The 19,575-nt window shown below is 37.8% G+C and overlaps 1 protein-coding gene across 7 annotated transcripts in view; it reads right to left on the bottom strand.

Annotated features, from left to right (window-relative positions):
• PIEZO2 (piezo type mechanosensitive ion channel component 2) overlaps positions 1-19,575 on the bottom strand; it is a 432,615-nt gene that overhangs the window by 113,429 nt on the left and 299,611 nt on the right. For 5 of the 7 annotated variants that reach the window (XM_040353951.1, XM_040353950.1, XM_040353953.1 and 2 more), the window contains exons 11-17: positions 19,348-19,486; positions 18,082-18,221; positions 16,011-16,244; positions 13,624-13,738; positions 13,329-13,537; positions 10,547-10,695; positions 7,431-7,604 (exon numbers count right to left, since the gene is read on the bottom strand). In XM_040353951.1, the coding sequence (XP_040209885.1) occupies positions 7,431-7,604; positions 10,547-10,695; positions 13,329-13,537; positions 13,624-13,738; positions 16,011-16,244; positions 18,082-18,221; positions 19,348-19,486 (1,160 nt within the window). Of the gene's footprint in view, positions 1-3,004; positions 3,047-7,430; positions 7,605-10,546; positions 10,696-13,328; positions 13,538-13,623; positions 13,739-16,010; positions 16,245-18,081; positions 18,222-19,347; positions 19,487-19,575 lie in introns of those variants that run through there. The other 2 variants (XM_040353956.1, XM_040353955.1) reach the window with 2 other exon arrangements.

The raw sequence follows: 19,575 nt of genomic DNA, 5'->3' as shown, positions 1-19,575 counted from the left end.
TTTAATTACAGTCAATAGTACTAGTTCTTTGTGTCTGGTCAAGAAAGGAATATCAAAAGTGTATAACACTCAGGTTCAGATTTCTCACCAGGCCACACAAGCCATGGTCTAGGGTGCCACAGCCAAAAAGGCAAGGCCAGGTTACTTTAATGCCGGTTACTTTATTGATTTACAAAATCTTTCAGACAAACCTCAATCTATGTCTTTGCCCTACATATTTATTTAAACAAAAGCCAAACTAAAGAAAGAAGATCAAAACATATTTCTGATTGTGTGTTATGGTACCAGTTTTGTCCATGTTTTGTTTCATTATAGTACTAATTGTGACTCTGTGAACATGTTCCTGGTTGTGTCACTATGATACTGATTGTGTCCCTGCGGACATGTTTCTGGGTAAGTTAATATGGTACTGACTGCGTTCCTGTGGACACATTCCTAGTTGTATTCATATGACACTCATTGGTGTTGATTTACTAAAAACTGGAGAGTGCATAATCTGATGCAGCTGTGCATCATAGCCAATCAGTTTATAACTTCAGTTTGTTCAATTATGCTTTTCCAAAAAAAGTGGAAGCTGATTGATTTCTATGCAGAGCTGCACCAGATTTCTTCAGTTTTAGTAAATCAACCCCATAGCATCTCTGTGGTTATGCTCCTGGTTGTGTCAGTGTGACAATGATTGTGTCTCTCTGAAGACGTTTGCGTTTATAACTCTATTTTTTCAATCTAGTTAAGAAATGTCAAATATAATTTGTGTATAAATTCTTCATGTTTCTATGGAGCAGTAAGTGTTTCCATGTGCACATGTTGGGGGGGGCATTACCCAAAGCAGATGTTGGGGGGGGGGGTGACACAAAATTGGCTGGCCTGGGGAAGAAAGAGGTGTAAATCCGGCCCTGAAAACACTGCATGCTTATTTGAATCCATTTATATATGCATATACACTATATTACCAAAAGTATCGGGACACCTGCCTTTAGATGCACATGAACTTTAATGGCATCCCTGTCTTTGTCCGTAGGATTCAATATTGAGTTTACATCTATAACAGCTTAGGCCCCGTACACACGGCCGAGGAACTTGACGTGCCAAACACATCGAGTTCCTCGGCGTGTTCAGTCCTGGAGCCGCCGAGGAGCTCGGCGGGCCGAGTTCTCCCATAGAACAATGAGGAAATAGAGAACATGTTCTCTATTTCCTCGCCGAGGTCCTCGTCGGCTTCCTCGGCCGAAAGTGTACACACTGCCGGGTTTCTCGGCAGAATTCAGCTCTGAACCGAGTTTCTGGCTGAATTCTGCCGAGAAACTCGGTCGTGTGTACGGGGCCTTAGACTCTTCTGGGAACACCTTTGGGATGAATTAGAACGGACACTGCGAGTCACACTTTCTCGCCCACATCAGTGCCTAACCTCACAAATGCGCTTCTGGAAGAATGGTCAAACGTTCCCACACTCCTTATGGACAGCCTTCCCAGAAGAGTTGAAGCTGTTACAGCTGCAAAGGGTGGGCTAACTCAACATTGAACCTTACAGACTAAGACTGGGATGCCATTAAAGTTCATATGCGTGTAAAGGCACTTAGTTTTGGTAATATAGTGTATTGATCATATAGAACAATGAATCTATATGAATTGTAATTTAAAAAAATATAAACTATTATTAGGATTAAACTACATCAGTTTACAACAGTTCATATAATTTATCATGCACAAGAATAATTACTAGTAATAGCTACAGTATTAATATATGTGTCCTTCTTCATTCCAGTACAATTTAATATTATTTAATCATTAGCATATTTTAATTGCAGTGGATAAACTAAACATATCTTAGCAGCTCTCAGAATATATTTAGTAAATTACATGTTTCTTGTAATTTTTTATAAGCTAGGTGTATCTATTTTCAAACTATGAGAAATAATTCATTTGAAAAAAGCTGTAAAAATGTAATGCTTACAGTGTTTCAACAGCAGTTTGTGGGCATAAACATATTGGTTCATATTAGAAAGAAGGTGCCTTCCAGACAAAATCTGAGGTCAATATTCTAAATTTTCTAAATTAAATTATAGCTATGTTGTACACAGTGGTAATTCTGTAACTATTTTCTCTGTATTTACTGAATTTTGGTCCAAAAATTATGTAACAATCAGAAAATGTTAATAATGATTTTGACTATTGCATTATTAACATCATTTCTGTAATGGATTTAAAACATTTGTTTCATGAAAAACAATATTATACATGATGTTTAGAGAACATCTAAAGAGATTTTTTTTTTAAATGTATAAAATGTAGGGTAGAGTTCGAGCCTTTGTCAGGTGTTTTTTCTTGTATTTTCTAATTTGCTGTCTATGTCCCTTGGGGGAGACCACTGTCATCAAGACAAAAAGGGATGGCCAATCTATCATTTTACAGTTGACAGTTGAAACAGGAATATAGGTAAAATATACCAATGGGGATACCTCTTCTATTCGATCCGCATTCCGAAAAGGTCCTGTGCTTGTATGGGTCTGGTTCAGGTGTGAATTCAGGCAAACATTGCGACCTGATTTGCACCTCAACCAGTGACCAGAAGTGCACCGGACCCCATGCTGGGAACCTCGGGAAGATATATGTGAACCCGGCCTGAGAGAGCTACATCATATAAGGACTTTAATGGCCACAGACCTTAAAAACTATATCTCAAAGATGCAATAGATATAACACACATACGTTGTTTACTGAGCTGTAACATCAATAGCGTGTTTCTACAAGACATGATAAGTTTCTACTTTCAGAAGAATCTATATCTACTTTATCATTATGTATATATATTATATATATATCCTTCATAAATGAAAATCTGTGTTGTAGTAACTTACATTTAATTGCCAATTTAACATTATTTTCAAGCACATGCAAAATCAGGTGTGGCACAAGTATGATTTAGTTATAACTCTTAATATTCATGTATTTTTTTTTTTCGACCATGACTCAATGGTCAGTAAATAAACATCCAGATACCCACCTATTTATTATTAGGTAAACACGGCCATTAACTTTGGCATGACTACGAGTTGAGAGATGGAGGCACAAGAATGCATGCAATGAAAACATGAGTTAAGAGAGAGAAGGAAAGATGTTAAATAGGATGAAAAAGAATTTGTCAAGATTCAAGTCTCAGTGATACTAGGCAATCCAATGGCGATGAAGCAATGATAGCATACAAGTGAACAATGTACATGAACATGATACATAAAAAAATTGAAAATAATTACTCACTAACCCTGGAAATTTTTCTTAAGGTGCTCCTTCATGTTAAACTAAAACATGACTCTTGCTGGTGGCCACTTGGTGGCTTAAAAATGGCCCCACCATTGTTCAATTTCATTAATTAACTATGTATATATTTGTGTTGTGAACAAAGGGTTAAAAGAGAATCTTCACAGTATGAAAGCACTCAATAATTATTTATATCTGGGAGATCAGGTTGTCGTGTTTTACTTTCAGGAAGTACTTTCAGGGAAGAATGTACATTTACAGATACCACGCTCAATAACAGATTGGGGAGCTATACTAAATGGTTTCCACCATGGTGAAGTTTGAGTTCACATAGGAAAAATGGACACAGGTGTATGTGGCTTTATAGCACAAATCCCAGCTTATTTATCCACAAATGAGCCCACAGTGTTATATAAAGCCAGCTATAGAAGTCAATGGCTGTACGTGGCTATATGTGTGTGCGTACATATGTACCTGGGTGAACACTCATATGCGTACAAGCGTACAACTCTAAGAGCATGTTTCTGTGTCCAAAGTTGTACACCTATGTGCACATGGCAAAGAAAAGTAGTGGGTAAGAGGGACAGCTGCCCTGGGCACAGCAAAACAAGGGAGCAGAGAATGAATGTATGGGCGTACACCCATTCTACAACATGCATTAGTAGTAGGGGAGGGGCGCCGTACCGCATCCTTGCCCTGTGCAGTGGATGGACCTGTCCCGGTACTGTATATGCATATGTGTATTTACTCTGATACTTGCATATACAATAAAACCTGGAAGCTCATTGGTTTCTGTGCAGAAGTGAGCCTGATTTTGCGCTCTCCATCTATAGTAAATAAACCCCATTGCGTACTTAAAAGTGGGGTATGCCTGTACTTTACTGATTTTCTAAAGGCAAATAGGTTGTTCATTTTGCAAAAAAATTGCCCGAGGTAAGGGAATGTGATGACGTTTCACTTTGCAAAGAACACCCAAACATGTACAAGGGAAAAAAAGAACAGCATTGCTTGCATATGATTGGATGACGGAAAGTCAACAGAGCTTCACTTCATTTACCAAGCTCTGGGGCAAATTCCATTGCAAAGTAAACAGCCTAGTTCCCTTCAGTAAATCACCTCCATTGACTTCTATAGGTAGTTGTAAGAAATGTATGCTATATAGATAGATTGAGTTATATGCATGAGCTTGTTAAGTGTATGTAAAGCTAAAATGTTGCTTTGGATTTAGAAGGAAAATGAAATGGTCAAATGGAAATGGTTAGAACCTCTGCCAGGTTTTTCTTGCTGCCCATGTCCCCGCTGGGAAGATTCACTCTTTCAATTTATCCTGGTGACCATTGTCTCCAGTATAGGAAAACTAAGAGTTGTCACCAGAGCAGGAGAGAAACATTCCAATAGGTAATTCACTTCTGCTGACAACTGTCCAAGAGGAGTTACCCTTTTGCTTTTGAGAGAGCTCCTCCCATTTCTACTGTGTGTTTGGGACAAGAAGTCAAGGGAACACAAATTTCAAATTAAAAACCTGGCAGTTGTGGCTTTACAGTATAAACACTTTAACTTAATATTAGAGTGTCCTAGGGTACAATAGTCTTCATTTGCCAATAGTAAAGGGGGATCACCATAAAATTAATTTGGAAGATTTTGCAAGTCAAATTCACAAGTGGGAGTCGGTCAGCTGCTGGTTTTCCATTTCCCGACATTCGACTCGTGTGTACTCGGCATCAGAGCAGATAGAGCTGTCAATATCTATCTTATAAAATTACTACTTAAACTTGAGCTGTGTGATTAGTTTTTTATAAATCACAACAAATTGTTTGTTGGAGAAAATAGGATAAATAAATAAGTTGCCATTAAAGGGGTTGTAAAGGTTCGTCTTTTATTTTCTAAATAGGTTCCTTTAAGCTAGTGCATTGTTGGTTCACTTACCTTTTCCTTCCATTTCCCTTCTAAATGCTTTTTTCTTTGTTTTCTTTGTCTGAATTTCTCACTTCCTGTTCCTCCTCAGAAAGCTGTTCAGTAAGCTGTTCTAAATGACTTTCCACCGCCTGGATGATGGTGGAAAGCTTACTGAGGAGAAACAGGAAGTGAGAAATTCAAACAAAAGAAAACAATTTAGAAGGGAAATTGAAGGAAAAGGTAAGTGACCCAACAATGCACTAGCTTAAAGGAACCAATTTAGAAAATAAAAGACGAACCCTTACAACCCCTTTAATTATCTATCCTTAAAAATGCTAGTTGCCTGCCTGCCAGTCTAGTTATTTGACTGTATAGCTTTCTGGGGTACTGACACAGAGCTATAATGTAGCCAAATAAATCAGAATGGAGCAAAACTTCTAAATTGCATACGCGTTCCAGGTCAGTTTCTCAGAAAGCACTGAAGTTACAAGGTTAGGTCACCTTGAAGAGACAAAAAGGTGAATTAACACCCTACACCCTCCCCACTTCACCTACCCCCCCCCCATTTCATTCTCACTTTACTGGTGCAGTGATCCTGGGGTGTGAAAACCATGCTAGGATGTATTAGAGCAGTTCTGATTAGCCAGCACTATCATGTGCCACCACTGACCATTCAGAACTGCTATGATCTGTCCCTAGGGACAGAGGAGGAAGAACAGTGTGTTTTTTAAAGTCCAGGACCATTGCATTAGGATTTGCGGATGGTGAAACTCTATCACCCACATATAAAGGTTGCGGGACCCTGTGGGATTCCTACTAAAATTATAATCTCATGTATGAAGATACCACTTTTCTTAAAACTCTGAAATTCTCAAACCCTTCTCCGGTATAATTATTATTTCTACCACTTTTGTGGTTTTTCATTCTATTACTACTACGGTTAGATTTCTATTGTCATATGATTGTGTGAAACTCAAGTCACATCTGAAATAGCACTAGTGTGAACAGAGCCTAAAGGATCAGCATGATAGTCAGACAGACATAAATTTACTTAATAAAGATTCAGAAAAAAAGATGTTCTGTAAAAAAACAGACTTAACATTTCCATAACTGTCCAGAGGTACAGGATTTATCTGAATAAGGATCTTATTTTACTATTTTATTTTACTAGACTCAGGAAAACATATTAACCAGAGGAAATATGTCAGACATTATATTAACCTCCCTGGCGGTATGATTCTGTCAGAAAAAACATGCTAAAAGCGGTACCATTATTTGCAAGGAAATTTGGCGTTTTATATTGTAGGTCTGTAATTTTTAGAAATAACTCACTTAAATCTGACCAAACAAGCTTCTAATAGGCATCCCGGGTATGACATTTTTTTAAAAACAAAATTATAAATTATAATATAATAAATAATTATAAATAATTATAACAAATAATAATATAATTATAATAAAAATTATTCAATAATGTAATCAAATCAAAATCACTGAAATTTGCTCAGTTGCAGAATTGTTGCTGTCATTATTTTTTTTTTTTTATGACGAATTTCCCCACAAATCGCTATCGCACAATTCTGCAAGTGATTATAATTTATTATCGCTGTTTTTTAGCTGATCTAAAACTATTTTTGACATAAAGGGACACTTTTGGTTGCTATGGACAATCTACAGTTTGCAGGGAGAAAGAAACGTTTTTATTATATAAAATGACATGCATGACACAGGACAGACCACTAGGGACAGGGGGGGTGTGTTTTTTTTACATACAGTACTGTAATCTATAAGATTACAGTATACTGTATGTAAGGTGTTTGTTTACTTTTTTGAATTTGGCGCCGTTCTCCGTCCCCGTGCGTCGTAACGTCGCAGGGAACGGAGATCGGCGTCACACCGAGGCACTGTGTGAATCGAGCGAGGACCCACTCGCTCACACAGCGCGGTGGCATCGCTGGATCCAGGGACAAGGTAAGTAACTTGTGCCTGTGGATCTAGCGAGGCAAGCCCGAGTCTGACTCGGGGTTTCCGCTCGCAGCAGGAAAATCTAACCCCGTGTCAGACTCGGGAAGACCGCCAGGCAGGTTAATGTCCTGCTACTTAAAACTTAATATAATAAATATATGTATTTAGCCAAGCATGTCAAGTAAGTTGATCCCCAAATTACTGAAAAAGTTGACTGCCGGTAAGGTTAAGAAAAAAACACCTTAGACAAATATTAAAAGTTAAGTGCTGTAAGATGACAAAGGCAACAACCAGTATTCCTGTTTTTATACCTGTAAATTGTGTTGTCCTGTTTGCTGGTTACAGCCTTAAGGTCTGTAAGTTGTAGGAAATGGTCATGAAAGTAATGGAGGTGTAAAATGCACACCAACAAAAAAGAGGTTGGGATAAATATACGAGTAAACAGGTCACCCAAAGTAAATGTTTCTAAACCAAGATCTGCCAGCCTGCAAAACAAAATTAAAAACAGGTTAGAATAAATGTTATAAGATAATAATATATTTAAATGAAAGATATAATTAATGTTGATTCCTCTTTTTCCTGTCATTAATATGCTAATGACGTTTTTCTGTTTTTATTACATACGAAATGTTAGACCCAGTGACATCATTACTAGGTATCTGTTTCTCTATGCAACACAGGCAGATCATGGCTGGTGGGAGGGGCCAACAAGGTGCTGTACATAGCTTCCTAAAAACAGGTAGCTATGGTAACACCCCCATGTGATGATGAACCTCCATGATTGAAATAATTGAAACCTAATAAATGAAAGGAAAGGAAAAAAAGCCTGGTTACAAAATGCCCAACAACACCTTGACATACTTCAGTGGTCTTTTTTGTGTGGAATTAGCGCAGTAAAGGCTTTATTCTGTCAACTCGACCGTGCAGCTCATTTTTGTTCAAGTATCATTGTATTGTGCTCCTTCGAAACAACCACTCTTTTCCCAGAGCAGCCTGAATATCTCTTGAGGTTACCTGTGGGGTTTTATTTGAATCCCGGACTATTTTTCTGGCAGTTGTGGCTTGGTCTAAATGACCTTGGCTTGGTATCAAGAGATCCCTGACTTTTCCACTTCTTAATAAGTAATTGAACAGTACCAACTGGCATATTCAAGGCTTTGGATATCTATTTATATCCCTTTCATCTTTCTAAAGTTCCATCACCTAGTTACACAGGTATTTTGACATTTCTTTTCTGCTCCCCATGGATCAGTATCTAGCCTGATCAGTGCATCCACATTAGAGCTAACAAACTCATTGACTATTTATACACAGACACTAATTGCAAGTTGAAAAAACACAGATGTGGGAAATTAACTTTTAATTGACATTTTAACCTGTGTGTCACCCTGTGTGTCTGTACCAAGGCCAAACCTTCCAAGGTATGTAAACTTTTGATCAGGAAAGAAAAGAAAGAAAAAGTAGGGGAACACCTACCTAGTGCATTACCATATAAAAAGGTTTTATCAAAAAAAATAAAAGCAATAGTCTTACTCACAAAAGGAGCTTGAATGAATGCTTATCTAGCAATCAGACTGGTCTCTTGGCACCTGCCAGCAGGACCTGATGACTTTAACGGACCACCTAGGCTCTGAAGAAAGGGGTACACCCCAGAAATGCGTCAGATATTTCGCCGTTGGGGTATCATCTGATCCTCATTATCATCAGGTCCTGCTGGCAGGTGCCAAGAGACCAGGAGATTCAAGCTCTTTTTGTGAGTAAGACTATTGCTTTTATTTTATTTAATAAAACCTTTTTATGTGGTAATGCACTAGGTCGGTGTGCCCTCCTTTTTCTTTCTTTTCTTTTCTGTAGTTGCATGAATACCCATGGTTCTGAGGAGGGCTACAAGACTCTAGACTTTGCCTTAAGATTGGACTACACTACCCTTTAGCGAAAACACCAGAGCACAGGAGAATTTTGTGTTATTAACTTTTGATCAGGACCATTTGGGTGTTTTATGTTTTCATTATGATTAAAATGAAATGAGCCAAACACTATGTGGTAATAAATGGCTTTAAATGATCACAACCCTTAAATAAAAAAAAATTTTGTCATGATCTGTCATATTTTCAATATCAATGCCAAAATATCACGATTTCTGACAGGGTATGCAAACTTTTGAGCACAACCATTTAAATATGTCTTTGTTAGATCATATTCTATCAATGTAGACAATCTAAATTAATTTCTTTAAAAGTAGATCTTGCACAAATTCTTTTGTTTTGTAGTTATATACAGTAAAACCTTGGATTTCAAGCATAATTTGTTCTGGAAACATGCTTGTAATCCAAAGCACTCGTATATCAAAGCGAATTTCCCCATAAGAAATTATGGAAACTCAGATGATTCATTCCACAACTATTTATTCATAAGTCATTCAGTTTATAGTCCATATAAAAAGATTATAACCATAAAATGTCCATACACAAATGGAAGCCTCCACAAGGGGATTAGATGCAACATCTAGCTGGAGCTACAGAGTATAAAATAGAAGAGAGTAGAGCCTCTAAGTGTAGCAATATGGTTACATTTAATGAAGATACAACATTTAGAAACTCACATGGTTGATGATTAAAAGAGGCACATCTAAGTATGCAGGCAACCGGGGTAAAGCTGACACAGACCATCCTCTGCACCGCCGGCTCTCACCGTTGTCAGTCTGTAATCACGACCAGGAGGACTACTCTGCAGTAGAGTGATCTAAAAGCGAGACTTGAAGTGCTTGTGGAGTGCAGCGTGAAAAGGGATGATTCTGATGGCTGTGCGGAGAATGGTCTATGTGGACAGCTTTACCCCGGATGCCTGCATACTTAAATGTGCCTGTCTTAATCATCAAGCATGTAAGTTGCTAAATGTTGTACCTTCATTAAATGCAACAATATTTCAACACTTAGGCCTCGTACACACGGCCGAGGAACTCGACGTGCCAAACACATCGAGTTCCTCGGCCAGTTCAGTCCTGGAGCCGCCGAGGACCTCTGCGGGCCGAGTTCTCCCATAGAACAACGAGGAAATAGAGAACATGTTCTCTATTTCCTCGCCGAGGTCCTCGTCGGCTTCCTCGGCCGAAAGTGTACACACGGCCGGGTTTCTCGGCAGAATTCAGCCAGAAACTCGGTCGGAAGCTGAATTCTGCCGAGGAAACTGGTCGTGTGTACGGGGCCTAAGAGGCACCTCTCTTCTCTTTTATACTCAGTTGTGAAGTGACGCTACTTTTATATCAAGACATCTCTCGTTTTTAATGAAGTTAAAATTTATAAAAAAACATAGCTTGTCTTGCAAAACACTCTCAGACCAAGTTGCTTTCAATCCAAGGTTTTACTGTATATATTTTTCAAATGTGTATAGTAAAAAGTGCAAACCTATATCCAAATGCCATACATACTTCTCTTTATTTAATCCTGTCATGTTCATCCAAATGGGTGGGAAGGCTTTAAACTGGTATGTATAAATTAAGATAAGCACCAACATGGTGTAAACTACCACAGACATCCAGAAGTATTTCAAAATCCGCCTCCACCATTCGTAGTGAACCTAAGGTTATAAATGAGAAAATCGACTATTTACACATTTTAGCATAGGTATATATTAGTACCATTTATTTAAGCTGAAATATGTGGCTAGGATTACAGGGCAAAAATAAGCATTAATAACAATTATCAGGAAAAAAATGTAAAATTACTTATGGATCTACCATTTTCTTTAAAACATTGGAGCAATCTAGAGCAATGTTTTTTTTCCAACAGGCAGCCTCTGCTCCTTGCTAATATTTAACACAGTTTTACATACTCATTGTAGTATCAACCACCCAATCATAAGCATGGTCCTTCGGGCCTGGGATTATAATAACAAAGTAGCCCCATTCATACTAAAACTATGTTCCGCTATCATTGGATTTTTTTTTCAAATTCTTTATTTTAAGCATTTATAAGTTTATTTCACAAAGATTAAGTAGAAAGTTTTAAATTTCTAATTTCTGGTATTTATTTAAAATGTTGTGTAGCTAAAGACACTCTTATTATGACTGAGATCATTGAAAGCGGGAAATTGATCCCCTTTGACAAACTGTCCTTGTCTTTCTCTATTCCCCCTCAGGAATTTCTAGCTTATACTAAACTGGCATTTTATCTCATTTGCAACCCTATACCTTGATTAAAACTTCCTGATAATGTCTGGTGCTTTTGGAATTTCCCTGCTAGTAAAGGCAAAGGAATCTCCCATATTTACAATTTGCTGCATTCAAAACTTATATTCACTAAGTCCACTCCACTGCTTATATGGGAAAATAAACTTCCCGCACCCCTTACGGAGCAGCAAGGACAGAGAACCATTATTAGTAACTACTCACACTCAAGCTGCATATTTTGGGGGAAATGTCCCAAAAAATCCCTCCCTAATTTTAAATTTAACGGGTGTTCTTTAGAAAGCGAGCCCTGAATTGGCTGTTCTCAGTGTGGGAATAGAGACATATCCAACATTTTTCAGACTTATAGGGGTTGATTTACTAACACTGGACCATTCTGGATCTGGTGTAGCTCTGCATAGAAATCAAGCTTCCAGGATTTTTTGTCAAAGCTTAACTGAACAAGCTGAAGTTAGAAGCTGATTGGCTACCATGCACAGCTGTTCCAGATTCTGAGTGCTCAAGTTTTAATGAATCTTACCCATACTCATGCATGTGTTATTCGCAGCGTGAGCGATGGTGGCTCAGAAATTTAAATCCTAGGAAGCCCCAAATATTGTAGAAGCAAAAAGACATATAGACTTAACACATGCACAGTATACAAGAAATATAATGCCTATAATGAATGCTAATCTGCAAAATATTCTATAAACACTGGGTCTATTGGGAAGCCTACACAACCAAAGGTTTGCATAGGATCCTTTTAGGTATTGGTCGATTTTTAACTGACATGGGAGAAGACTTCCTCTGTTACCATGCATGTACTCTAGTTCTTTATACTCATCCTAATATTTTTTCCCCCGTTGTTTTCTTCTGTTACTCTGAGCTTATATACCCTTGGTTCTTGGATTAGAACTGTAGTAGTGCTGTATAATGCTGCTACTTGTGTCTAATTCACATGTTGAGCATCAAATATGTTATCTCTGGTCTGTTAGCCTTCTACTATGAGCAGGAGCTTCTTTTGGGTGACAAGCTCCATGCGATGCCTCAATTGCCGAGCCATTTATTGCATGATAATCATGGCAAAACCGTACCATGTTTGAGGTGCCCTTAAAAATGAATGGCACTCAAACACAAGTGGTGAGTTTTGCCACTATTGCATCACGATTTGGATTAATGGCAGAATTGCAATGATTCTGCCCACGATCCCAAATCGACAAATGTAAATAGGGCCTAAGACAAATTCCTGGACAACCAATCTTTAAGAAAATAGCAACTGACTGTACCCGTGCAGCTGCATGTTCCATTAGACATCTATGGGACTATCAACATGGGGATGCATGCATCACCTGTGCATCTCTGTGTCGTTAAAGGTGGCGCTGTACCGGTACCAGCTGAGGAAAAATTACAAATCCTTGCGCAGGTTAAACATATTTGCATTTTAACTGGGTATTTAGCTGTTTACCTGGAGTTCCACTTTAGGAAAAAAAACATATTTTGCAGTATGGTGACTGCTTTAGCCAAAACCTTTAGCTAGTGTTTTTAATTTTTGTTATAAATGCCAGCGTAAGGTTATTCTCTTCCTGCTCTGATGAGCAAGTACATCCCCAAGAACAGCAAACAGCAGGTAAGGATATATCTTCCCATTAAGGGATGGGCCCAACACAAGTCTTATGCCCCGTACACACGATCGGAATTTCCGATGGAAAAAGTCAGATGAACTTTTTCCATCGGATTTTCCGATCGTGTGTAGCCCCATCTGAGTTTTTTCATTCTGATGAATTCCATCGGACTTTAGATATAGAACATGTTCCTTTGGAATTCCGATGTGATTTGGCCGGGCAAAAGCCAGATCGTGTGTACGGGGCATAACTCGAAGCTCTTAAACAATGCATACTTAAAAAAAAAATTAACCTTCACTCTTCTCCATAGAAGTGGGGAAGGTGGGGAAATCTTCCTGTCTGATGCTAATTTTAGAAAAAATCCATCATATTGTAGTAAAGTCTTAAGAAAGGGCAAGAATGAACAAGTGTGGTATACATACCTGATACAATGCCACACAGAAAAGGAAGAGCATCATGTAGATGATTTTGTACATGACAATTTTTCCTTCAAAACTCACAAAGAAGAACATTCCTCCACAAACGTAAATCCAGTACTTAACAAACATTGCCATCACCATGTTTCCTAGCACCTTCATGATATCATTTTGATCATCTACTTCTTCTTCTTCACTTTTTTGGACTTCATCTTCTAAGATAGCATGGGTACAATATTCAATTATTCCTGAAGCATTAAAAATGTAATATTTACCTAAATGAATGCCAGTGTTTTCATACCTTTTTCTTGGCTTCCAACTTTGATTTCTGATAAAGTCGCTTCCTTTTCCTTTAACTGATTTTGCTCAGTAAGGTGTTGTCTGAGCAAAAGCCAGAATGTAACATTAAAAAGGATCTAGATCAAAGAAAGAAAAAAAAGTTTAATCAATCACACTGGTATTATGCAGGAATAAGTTTCGTTACACTGTTCTGTCATAATTTCTGCACTTAATCAAAATAAGTTTTTCATTACTGTTTTAGATGTTACCAAATAATAGCATACCACTCATTGATGTATATTAAGTCTGTGATATAAATTAAGAGGCATAGAGACTAATGCACTTGGGACTTTCTATACTCATAATTTTTTTATGCATGGTATACATTGTATTATTATTTGGATGTATAGCGCTGCACCATTTTCTCTCAAACAAGAAACCTCACTGATGCAGCCCTTGTCATACTGGCAGTCCTGCAGACAAGGGGGTTGTTTTACTATAGGCAAATAGCTGTTCACTTTGCAAGAGAATTTTTTATTTGCAAAGGAACTTTCTCTTAGTTTATAGAATATGGTGAAAATTCCCTTTTCAAGGAATACCCAAACACGTGCAAGGAAAACTAAATGCTTGCACATGATTAGAAGATGATTAGAAGATGGAAGTCAGCAGAGATTCATTTCACTTACTAAGCTAAGTGAAATTTCCTTGAAAAATTAATAGCTTATTTGTGCCAGTACCCCTTTCCTGACACTTAAAAAAGGGTGCACATGTGCTCCCATTTCCCACCAGTTTGATGACAGTTGTGGATGTGTGTTTGTAACCTGTACTTTTGAAAAGCTAAAAGGAAGAGAAGCATCATTGCTGATTTTCACCTTATCATTTTCTCTCTCTATTACTCTGATACCTCTAACTAAAATTGAGTGGAACACATTGCCTTCAGAAGTCAACTAATTAGTAAATAGAGTCCACCTGTGTGTAATTTAGTCTCAGTATACATACAGCTGTTCTGTGAAGCCCTCAGTGGTTTGCTAGAGAACCTTAGTGAACAAACAGCATCATGAAGGCCAAGGAGTACACCAGACAGGTCAGGGATAAAGTTGTGGAGAGGTTAAAAGCAGGGTTAGGTTATAAAAAAAAATCCAAGCTTTGAACATCCCAGGGAGCACTGTTCAATCTATCATCCGAAAATGGAAAGAGAATGGCACAACTGCAAACCTACCAAGACATGGGCGTCCACCTAAACTGACAGGCCGGGCAAGGAGAACATTAATCAGAGAAGCAGCCAAAAGGCCCATGGTAACTCTGGAGGAACTGCAGAGATCCACAGAATCTTTCCACAGGACAGCTATTAGCTGTGCACTCCACAAATCTGGCCTTCATGGAAGACTGGCATGAAGAAAGCCATTGTTGAAAGAAAGCCATAAGAAGTCCCATTTGCAGTTTGCGAGAAGCCATATGGGGGACACAGCAAACATGTAAAAGAAGGTGCTCTGGTCTGAAGAGACCAAAATTTTGCTTTTTGGCCTAAAAGCAAAACGCTATGTGTGGCAGAAAATTAACATTGCACATTACCCTGAACACACCATTCCCACTGTGAAACATGTTGGTGGCAGCATCATGTTGTGAGGATGCTTTTCTTCAGCAGGGACAGGGAAGCTGGTCAGAGTTGATGTGAAGATGGATGGGGCCAAATACAGGGCAATTTTAGAAGAAAACCTGTTAGAGTCTGCAAAAGACTTGAGACTGGGGCGGACAATCACCTTCCAGCAGGACAATGACCCTAAACATACAGCCAGAGCTACAATGGAATTGTTTAGATCAAAGAATATTCATGTCTTAGAATGGCCCAGTCAAAATCTAGACCTAAATTCAATTGAGAATCTGTGGCAAGACTTGAAAATTGTTGTTTACAGACGCTCTTCTTATAATCTGATAGAGCTTGAGCTATTTTGCAAAGAAGAATGCAAAGCTGGTAGAGACATCCCGAAAAAGACTTGCAGCTGTAATTGCAGCGAAAGGTGGTTCTACAAAGTATTGACTCAAGGGGGCTGAATATAAATGCACAACAAAACTTTCAGATATTTATTTGTAAAAAAAATTTAAACCCATTTATCAATTCCTTCCACTTCACAATTATGTGCCACTTTGTGTTGGTCTATCACATAAAATCCCAATAAAATACATTTACGTTTTTGGTTGTAACATGACAAAATGTGGAACATTTCAAGGGGTATGAATACTTTTTCAAGGCACTGTATGTAATGACAATGAATAGTAATATACAGTATTTGTTAAATTACCAATGTAAGATACTTATGCATAAAAATATAATTTGTAAAAAAGAATCTCGAACCAAGCTTTTTCTACTTGGCCCTTTTCTACCGATATATTTTATGTGCTAAAGCTCACCTTTGATGCAAGCTCTTCTGGTTTTTTTCTTTCAAGAAGACCTGAAACTTCACTTAGTTCTGGATCCAACTCTATGCTCCATATATACTGTAAAGTTAATAATAAATTGCCATAGATGACCATGAAGGGTGAACTAATCATGGCATATTTCCTCCTATCGCGAATCATCCAGAGGGCACATGACCAAATAAGCAACACAAAGGTTAACCAACTGTGGTACGTGATGCTCCATGCCTAAAAGGAGACAAGATAGTTTTCAGACCTTGTAAACATATTGCATTCCAATCAATTAAAATACAAAATTTACTAAGCATTTTAAACGAGGACCAAGAATATAAAAATGTTATTTATAATGGAATTTATAAATTAAACACATAAATAATAACTACTATATAGAATCTAGGGTTGGAGATCAATAACATGTTTTGCTTGAGTTCTACAGAATATGACACACCCTTTTGGTTTTTTAAAAGTCTCTGAAAATCTAGCAGGGAGGTGGTTGCTGACAACAGTGTAAAGTCAAATTTCTTCTCCTCAAAATCAATACAAATGTAGGTGTTTAATTTATTTTTTTAATGAATGCAAAAATGCATTCATTTGCCTTTTTTTTTTGCCTGAAGCTTAGTAAGAACTATCATTTGTGTCTTCATTAATAAATTGTACTACCACTGATCCAGTTATTATGTAAGTGGGTGTATTAAAAAAATAAAATCATATGTTCTGCTTCTCTATTTGGGTTTAGAGAGTAGCACTGTGCTTTTCTATATCAGTTATAGCCAAAGTGAAACTTTCTGCTTTAAGCACTCCTCGCCTCCTTACATGCCACATTTGGCATGTAATATTTTGGGGGGGGGGGGGGGACTGGGTACTTTCTTTTGAGTGGGATTTCCTTTTCCACTTCCTTCTTCCGCCTATGGGCCGCCTAGGCAACTCCTCCTCTCCCCCTAGGTGGCCCCTCCCTCTCTGCAATCTTCTGGGACATGTGACAGGTCCCAGAAGATTGCCTGTCCACTGGGAGAGCGCAGCGCTACTCACGCATGCACAGTGTGTGCCCGGCCGTGAAGCCGAATGCTGTCATGGCCAGGTGCCCACAGTGGCTATGATGGCACCGGTGGAGAGGAGGGATAGAGGAGCGACGCTCCGGGTGGCCGCATCGCTGGACCGTGGGGCAGGTAAGTGTCTGTTTATTAAAAACGGTAAATAAATATACCAGAAAATATACAATAAACACAGCGTATGTTATACACAGAAAATGTTATAAAGCTGAATTTGCTCTTTTAGGCTCCATGCACACTGGCATAAAACATTTTGCTTCTACAGGAGTTTTGTGTTCTGCCTGTAGAAGCAACTCAATGTTATCCTATGTGTTCATGCACATTATGACGTTTACAGGCATATTTTGAGATCAACTTTAAGAGGCAGAAAAAAAACCCTTCTCATTCGCATTTCTGGTTGGAGCTTGGAGGCAGAAAAAAATTAAAACTCTCCTAGACTCGTCTAAACTTTGTACAAAAAATGCTCTATATGAGCGTTTTTTTACTCTTGAGAGAATAGATGTTTTTTTAAGCCCAGTGTGCATGGAGTCTTACGATAAGATGTTGTTATGGAAAGTATATAAGTGATAGTTTCTAAAAGAGGAAACCATTTGCTGTCTTCTCAGAAATATACTAGTTCCAGGGCACCAAAGCTGAACCTTTTATTTGGCTGATGCAACACTTTATCACAAACAACATTTAGCCAAGGCAAAAAACTGTAAAGCTCTCGCACTCAATTAAAAATGGAAAAAATCCAGTTGTTCTATATGAAATCAACCTTAGTTTATTATAGCAAAAGGGCAGAGAGCATTTTGGGACTTTAAATATACCATGGCGTGCACACTTACCGTGCAATATCATAAAGTTTGTATAAAAATGTTTCTTTATTTCATATAATATAAAAACACATATTGTTGTCTGTGAAATATAATACAAAGATAAGCGCATCAAATCTTCTAAGAAGGTCAGAGTTAGAGAGCTTTGTTTATTATAGCTACATGGCATTACGCATTAAAGTTTGTGTTATTACAGCTTACCATCATAGAAATAAGAGCACATATATAGCTTTGCTTCATGATGAACTGTAATGCAACAACCATGACGTGAACCTTGGTATTTTCTTTTTTTTCAGAAACATCCACCTCCATCTCTTCTTCTTCTTCCTCTTCTTTCTTTTCTAATGGAACACATGTTACTAATTCTTCTTCATAGTACACATGCTGAGTACTACATACATTTTTATTGTTATAAACTTGATCAGCAAGACAAAGCATAAGATAAGGTTAATAAAGGGGCTTGTGGAGGCTTATCCAATATGGCACAGTAAATACATAAATACCACTTACCTACTCTAACATACCTGCTGGGCTCTGAGACTGATATTTGAATTTTCTGGAGTTGATTTACTAAAGTGGTAAAGAGGTACTTTACAAAGTAAGTGTTCAAGCTAAGTTTCCTTTGATCATCCAAATCCTATTTTTTTTCCTTTCTCTTGTAGATGATTGTATATTGAAACTTATATTAATTTACATTATTAACTAAAATAAGAGAGCATAAGACTCCTTTAAGTTAGCCCACTTGTGTAAACACCAATCACTCATCCTAGAGGCAAATGTTATTCAGCAGCTTTGCAATCACAGACCTATAAAAATGGGGTAGCCTACAAGATCCTATCCTCACAAACCCAAATTGAAAATTATTTTAGTGTTATGAGCAAATTAATAGGTGCTAAACCAACACAACTACAAAATTAAGCATTCTTGTCCAGAGGAAGAAAGAGGGTGCAATTATTTGGGAATCAATTAGGTAAAGGGACACTGTACCAATATCTTAAAAGATAACACAACACTTATACAGGGGACTTTAAAATGGGGGTACATTCTACATTAACAGCACCTTCTCAATTGGATCCCCAATAGAACTCAAACTTTGGTTATGGGGAACAGATGCACACAACTCTCCACCCTCCACAATATAGTGCTCTTTGCCTAAATGACCTATTGCCAGGCCTGATCACTGTCACATAGGAGGCAGTATCTGCATGAGATTTTTGGCTGACTTTAGCAGAGCATTGGGAAGGTGTGTAGTGTTAGGAAAGTAAGATGTCTTGTATTAGATTTGCCTATTGTAAAACATAGTACAGGATTACTTTAAAAAATAGTTTTATGAGGTCTTTTTCTTTAACAAGGACTAAAAGAAATTCTGTTTAACAGCACAAAATAACAGATGATTTAGCACTTTTCTTTATATGAAACTTACATCAACACAAGTCATTACACAATGAGCTGGAAAAAAGCTGTTACCTGAGATTTCATCATTGTGCTCCCACTTGTATTGTGGTGTGGAGTACATATCTATTTTAGTTGGTCCATTTTCTATAGGAAGTGATGTATTTATCGTATGGTAATCAACTGGAGTCCCATTAACTGTTACAAGTAATACCTGTTAAGTAGTAGTTAGTTAAGAATTATTAATGGCGAAACATAATAGAACATATTGCAAACATACTGCTTTTCAGTACAATGTAAGTT

Source organism: Rana temporaria, chromosome 5, assembly GCF_905171775.1.
Source record: "Rana temporaria chromosome 5, aRanTem1.1, whole genome shotgun sequence".
Classification (NCBI taxonomy): domain Eukaryota; kingdom Metazoa; phylum Chordata; class Amphibia; order Anura; family Ranidae; genus Rana; species Rana temporaria.
The sequence above is the reverse complement of the archived record's forward strand: the minus strand, read 5'-3'. Positions and strand labels throughout refer to the sequence as shown.